At 42.6% G+C, this 7,469-nt stretch overlaps 1 protein-coding gene across 1 annotated transcript in view; it reads right to left on the reverse strand.

Moving 5' to 3' along the window:
- Positions 1-3,184: 3,184 nt before the first annotated feature.
- The window catches only part of SARC_11761 (hypothetical protein), a gene marked incomplete at its 5' end in the record, with an annotated part of 6,285 nt that continues 2,000 nt past the window's right edge, over positions 3,185-7,469 (reverse strand). The window contains 4 exons of the mRNA XM_014294147.1: positions 3,185-3,990; positions 4,501-4,950; positions 5,707-5,900; positions 6,833-7,136. Of these exons, the coding sequence (XP_014149622.1) occupies positions 3,724-3,990; positions 4,501-4,950; positions 5,707-5,900; positions 6,833-7,136 (1,215 nt within the window). The remainder of the gene's footprint in view (positions 3,991-4,500; positions 4,951-5,706; positions 5,901-6,832; positions 7,137-7,469) is intronic.

Here is a 7,469-nt window from a genome sequence, read left to right on the forward strand (position 1 = left end):
CGCTTTTCTCAGTGTTGGAACCGACCGGGTTTGAATTCAAACCCTTTTCGGTTCCAACCTATGTTGAATATTGAATACTTCCATGGGAAAGTCGATTTTTTTTTCACTGTGAGGTATGGATTCCATGTAAATGGAATCATCTTACGCATGTTACAGCGTGTTTATGTGATTGCAATATGCAAGCGTTTCGTTTTATATTGGTCAATATTCAACATAGAGGCGATCGCCGATGCATTGCTTTAGCAACGGCCCACCTACTGAAGTATATACATATATCACTGCATTTAACGAAGCGGTAATATCGTACATGCCAAGAAATTAAGCCTGCGATCAACTCGTGTTACTATACAACTATATATATCACTATCAAACGTACAATTCGCCGATGCATTGCTTTAGCAACGGCCCACCTACTGAAGTATATACATATATCACTGCATTTAACGAAGCGGTAATGTCGTACATGCCAGGAAATTAAGCCTGCGATCAACTCGTGTTACAATACAACCATATATATCACTATCAAACGTACAATCCCAACAGACGGATTGAATAATATTGCGGAAGTTTCGACTATGGTACTTCAATCGACTCCTTCGTCATTCCGTTGTGTACAAATAACCCTCAATCTATTAAAACTTTCCAGAATAAAAACATATTTTCAGCCGAAACATGAACAAAGAAACTATTCCTTACAATTATACGGATTCAGTCCCCACGGCGTCCCAGCGGCGTCCCAGCCGTGATTTATAGACATTTATAACTGGATGATTGTTTCGAAGCATAAATGCGACAAATGAACGACTCCAATCTCAGTTGCTGACACCAAATTAATGTAGACCGAAGTAGTGAGTCATTAGAACAGAACAATATAGACAAAAGCCTTAGTCTGAAATCCCCTGATTTTTAGCGCATTACCGAGAGCTGAAGCTAAACTTAATTTCTATCTACAATTTGACATATTCATTTAACTTAACGTTTAGTATGCTATAGTCAGCCTGGTAAAGCCAACTTCGGACCCAAATTAATGTAGACCGAAGTAGTGAGTCATTAGAACGGAACAATATAGACAAAAGCCTTAGTCTGAAATCCCCTCATTTTTAGCACATTACCGAGAACTGAAGCTGAACAATTTCTTTCTACAATTTGACATATTTCATTTAACTTAACGTTTAGTATGATATAGTCAGCCTGGTAAAGCAAAGCCAACTTTAAACGTAGTACAATGACCAATTTACAGACATAGTAACGCTTGTCTAGTTGTCTTGTTGTAGCTGGCAAATATTTTCTGATAGCAAAAAATGGCCTGCCAAGAATACATACCTGGGTGGTAGAAAAAGATTTCTATTACGTATGTAGACTAGATTATACCCAAATTTCCTTTGAAACCAATTCAGTTTAGTACTTTGACCGATTCTCAGGATTCTCTATTTGTTGTCATACACCCTACACAGATATGCTCATAAATTGGAAAAACATTGCTTATAAATGAATACACTAGCCCTTACATGAACTTCCTTTTAAACTAACTTAGCAAAATATGATCATTTTACAGACTTGACATAGCTTGTGTAGGTGCCTTACTGGTGGTGGGAATTATCTGCAGTCAATAGTGAGCGTGAATCAAAGCGCTTTTCTTCAGTACACTGACCGATTAGTTATTTGATCCTTCCGTATGTAGACCTGAGTACTAGAAATATATTGCTCATAAATGTATACACTAGACCATATGTACCATTCTTTTAACTTTATCTAGTTTAATGCACTGTTCGTTTTGCTTGTCTAGAAGCCTTGCTGTAGATACAAGAAATCACCAGCGATTTGTCACCAACGGCCCTTAAGCATATATCTCGGGGTGGTAGACAATATTTCCCATACACTGGCCCATACAAAAAGTTGCTTATAATTTAACATAACACAGACTTGTCAAACCGTCTTGTGCAAATTGAAAATATCCACACGCAATAGTGACCGTAGCCCCCAAACCTTATACGTCTAAAAGGTAGGAAATAATATTATAAAAATGCATACAATAGCATACATGAGAACATTTTTAAACAATCTTAGTTTAGTACGCCGACCGATTTCCATACCTAGCAAAGCTTGCCTAGTTGGCGTTACTGCAGGTGGTTATGCACCATTAAGCATATATGCCTGAATGACAGAAGACGGCTGGATCTTACCGAATGGAGAGAATCCGCTTCTATTATGGTCGCAAGTATGGATAGCGCAGCTGATAAAGGTTGCTACGATATGTAATTGCCTTGTTGGAGAGGACTATAATTTGAATTCCTTCGCAAAACCATGTCCGGCTCAAAAAAAGCACAATGGGGTCTAATACATATGCATTCACCTTTGCTGTTTGTGAAATGTAGAGATATCAAAGGGAAATATTATAATTTTGAACGCTTGTGGGCTACCGATTCTGCTGTTATGGAAATGTGCACTGTATTTTCAATAAACTAATTTCTGGCAGATTATTTATCACAAGGAAAGGTTCACACATACACAGAGTATTAACACAAAAAACCTACATTTCTAATGTATATCCATAAATAAATCTATCTGTGACGACGCGTTCGTCAGACTGCATACATGTGCGCAAACATACGGAACTGGAACAGAAACTATTTGTGCGGATAGACAGTGAGAATGTACCTCACAAAATCGCACGAGCATAACTCAAAGGTCAATACGCAACATTGAACGAACAAAGCTATAGCGCTTCATTGCTCCAAATAGGGCCACGCTTCATTGCTAATTCTACTGCCTCGCGAAGACATCGAGGTCATATAATCTCATGAACAGCATTCGACATATCATTGTACCCTCTATACACACACACACACACAAATATATGTATATATATATACATATACACACATATATATATTATAATAACCTATACATATATATATATATATATATTATAATATATATACATATATATTTAATATATATAGATATATATACGTATACATATATATGTACATATACATATATATGTACATATACATATACATATATATGTACATATACATATATACATATAGGTATACATGTATATATATAAATTCATAAGTTAATAGCGATTAGAGAGCAACATGCTGCTGATGTATAGATCGAGATGTAATATACTACTGAGTTTCCCGATTCTATTTGCTTGTATTATATAATGTAATAGTTCTGAGATAAAATTTTAATTATATATCCGACTGAGGCCAGTCGATTCTTGCAATTCCACGGTATTGATTTTTGAAGTAGTAGGCTTGCCTCGTATATTCTGCTGAAAAGTATGTATAATCAATCGGTGCCCATATTGTATACTCCAGAATCTACGCGCACGAACGGAGTTCGCATCGGGTGGTGTCATGAATACGACTATTTACGCCTAAACCACCGCAAGCTTCCGATCTGAAGCTCACAATATCGATGGTTTGATCTGAAACTATAAAGGGATACGTGCCTATATAAACGCACGCACGTCTCCATATGGGAGCGGATGGTATGGGAGGGGAGGACGTGAGGGTGAGGGTGGGGATGGGGGAAAATCCAAACACTATGTCTGTTATCAGACAAATTCGGCTCTAAAATACACCAAGTCGCTTACCAGCGATTAAGTGTGATACACGCAGACAAACAACGCGTGCGTTTGCATAGGATTCGTAGTTGGGTTGTCTCCGGGCCAGTCACTCTAGCTCACAGGCGCAGGTGGGTGACCCGTCACGCTGCTTCCTGGTACTTGTGTAGCCGTTCACTCGTCAACCTGTCCTCGATCGGCACCCGACACATGGGGCAATGGGTGCATCGCAATAGACAGGACATACACATACTGTCGTGCGTGCACGGCATGATGGTGACATCGGCCTCTTTTTCAAAGCATATCTGGCACTCGTTGATGCCTTCAAGCGGCGTGGGGGTGCGCCCAGAAGCCCTGCCCTTGAGAATTTCAATGTGTTCATGGTGGCGCGTGTAGGCCGATGGTATCCTCTGTTGGATGGGCAGATGCATGGGGGTGAGCATGTAGCTGGGGAAAGCAAGCGAAGCGTGTGATATACGTGGCCGAGCGCGCTATATATTTGAAAAGAACGTGTACAGCTGTCGCAGGGCACATGTTGTACAAAGTAAGTACGGATGTGAATGCAGGCGCAGTACTCTATCGCTGGACTACACATGTGGAGACACACAAAATTACTAGCCTACGCTTGTAGTCGAACCACACCAAGTCATCCTGATACGAAGTTCATGGAGAGCCACAGCCCCATTAGTATATAAAATATAAAATAGTATATAGTATATAACTCAACCTATTAATATATAACAAATAGTATATCACCCAGGCCCGGTAGAATATAACATAACATAATATATGATATATAATATACAATTTACAGCCCCACTAGCATACAACATATAATATAGTATAAGATATATAATATAAAAATCATCCCCATATATGTATAATACTCAATTTAGCATTCAATATACAACATAACTTACAGCCAGCCCGAAGTTGTAGTCTCCCTGGTGCACACACGCGTCCAGTGGTTCGTAGTGCGGCGGGGGCTCGAACTTGAACGGCCGCTGGCCAAAGTTAAACCTCAGGTGCTGATAATTAAAACTCGCCGCAGGATAGTACCTCGTCTCTGGACTCACCGGGAAGCGACTGTGAAGGCTCACCACCACTTCGCCATTGAGTGCAAAGGTGTACCGTCCGTACTTGGCCCTTTCAAACAGCTCGATGTAGAAACCGAGCACGTCACCGCTCTGCATGGGTCGACTGGCCTGGGCTGGGACTGTTTTATCGTCCGTGCCTCTGTTGGACCACAGCAGTTGTCGTACAGGGTCGTAGCCGACGGATCCCACATCATCACCCACGCCATCGCCGCCTTGGTAGTAGGTCACACTGCCGGTAGTCCAACCGATTTGAAAGCAGAACGGGCCCAGTACCTGTGAGGAGGGGTTGCGGGGTGTGGGTAGGCGGTTGGTTCAATGGGGTACGGTGTTGTTGGCAGGGTTCAGATTGCGCGGGTCACGAAATACGACAACACGGGACACACACACGAAGCGTAATGAAGGAACGAAAGCCTTAAAATGACTTGTGCATACATACACATTTGACGACGTCGCTTTTTTGGTACGAACAATTGCTTTGAATTGTGGAATCCACACAACGCAGCGAACACACAATAAAAATAAAAGGTTATGAAATAAACTCAAATTACAAACAAAACTAGGACGAGACATAGGATCTCTCGGCAGAAAGGCGATGGGGGAGCCACAACAGTAGGCTCAGGCGTAGACAGAATCTCGGTGTAGGGAAGGGGCCCAAAAGGCCACAATCATAACTATGAAATAGCATGTATATAACATGTATATAGCATGTATATAACATGGATATAGCATGTATATTGCATGTATATAACATACATGAACATTCGACAACACCGCAATGACTCGCATTTTCCAGTAGGGAGCTAGACCGCATTTCATCGAAGACTTGATGTTTCAACGCAAAACACCACATCACTACATAGTACCCGAACATTAATACAGAACAATAGGAGACGAACCGCAGAAACAAACCACAAGCACAACCAACCATCTAATAAAACAATTGCAAAAGCAATCTAAACACATTACCACGCATCTAATAAGCGCGGTCACCACCGGGTAACCAACAGGAGCATCCCCCGGTACACACACCTGGGTCTCATAGTAGTAGCATCCCTGGCTCACGCCCATGCCCCCGCGGATACTCTCGAACTCGTGCGTGTCATTGCGCACCTCCAGGCCATCGGCTGATATCTTGACATGTCTCCCACACTCACTGTGGTCCAACATATACGGCTTGCCCAGCAATAACGGGCGAGAGAGCAGAAGATCATCCAGCGCAAAAACTGTGTGTGTGTGTGTGTGTGTTTTTGTTTGTTGGGGTGAGAGAGGGTACACTGAGCTATGGGTGTGGTGGGCGAAAATATGTGTGTACGTACGCGTATGTGCACAGGTATATAGAGACAGGAGTATGGAAACGTTCACCCAAACTTGACATATGAGTCAACAGAGTATGAAAACATTCACTCAAACTTGAATATGAGTCATACATGTTCAAATCAATAGAGACAAGATTATGAAAGCATTCACCCAAACTTGACACACGAGTCATATACGTTCACGTCTATAGAGACAGGAGTATCAAACTTGACGTATAGGACATATACGTTCACGTCTATTGAGACTGGGGTATAAAAACATTCACCCAAACTTGACGTACGAGTCATATACGTTCATGTCTATGAGTTCAGGGGTATGAAGACATTCACCCAAACTTGACGTATGGGTCATATACGTTCACGTCTATAGAAACAGCGGTATGAATATATTCACCCAAACTTGACGTATGAGTCATATACGTTCAGGTATACACACACACACGAGGCAACAAACAACACACACGGACAAAGGCCTCAAGACATATGACACAAACAAGAACCAATAATCACACACACACATACACACGAGGCAACAAACAACACCCGCTCATTCGCTTGGCTAGCGCATTTTGTTTCTACAGGCATCTAAACTACACACAGACACTACACCATGATAGTCTCCGGCAGAGACTATTGCACCCGACCGCACATCACATCAACGCCAACCACGCATCCCAAATGCAGAACTTAACCATATATCACACCAAGACCAAACCAGTATCAAAACGATACCAAAACAAGACCAAAAACACGATCAAAAACAAGACCCAACCAAACAATACCAAACTCTCACCAAACCAATACCAACCAAGAACCCCAAACGCAGCACGCGCACTCACAGGAATTGTCCAGTGCCCACGTGGCGCAGAAGGCCAACTGCTGGGCCACGTGGTGTGCGGAGGGCTCGTCCCTATCGTCCCCACACGACGAACACTTTTTGGCGATGTCGTAACGCATGCCCGTGCGTGATATCTTGGACAGCAGTGACCGTAGGCTGTACCGGCGGGTGCGTATGTTTCTCTCCATCTTCTCCACCTCGGTCGTACAGTGCAATGGTGCTCTGTGGCTCGGCGTGTCCGTCCCACTTTGTGAGAAGGAGGCTGCTCGAGCGCGTGGGTGGATGGCGTCCATGTGTTGGTCGCTCTGAGAGGTTGTGATGCGGACAAGGGTGTAGGGTTTAGGGTTCAGGAGGAAACCCTTCCGGGCGATGAGATGCGCGGATAGAGGCACATTGGGGCGCTTGCAAATGTAGAGAGAAGGAAGAGAGAGGCAACAGAGAGGACCAAAACAGTCTGCACAACAGGGATACAAACAACACCCATTCATCCCATGAAACCGTTCAATGCCTTAAGGAAAAAGAGGCAACAGAGAGTAAATGAACAGTCTGCACAACAGGGATACAAACAACAACCATTCATCCCATGAAACCGTTCAATGCCTTAAGGACGAGAGAGGCAACAGAGAGAAAATAAATAG

Source organism: Sphaeroforma arctica (assembly GCF_001186125.1).
Source record: "Sphaeroforma arctica JP610 unplaced genomic scaffold supercont1.1861, whole genome shotgun sequence".
Lineage (NCBI taxonomy): Eukaryota > Ichthyosporea > Ichthyophonida > Sphaeroforma > Sphaeroforma arctica.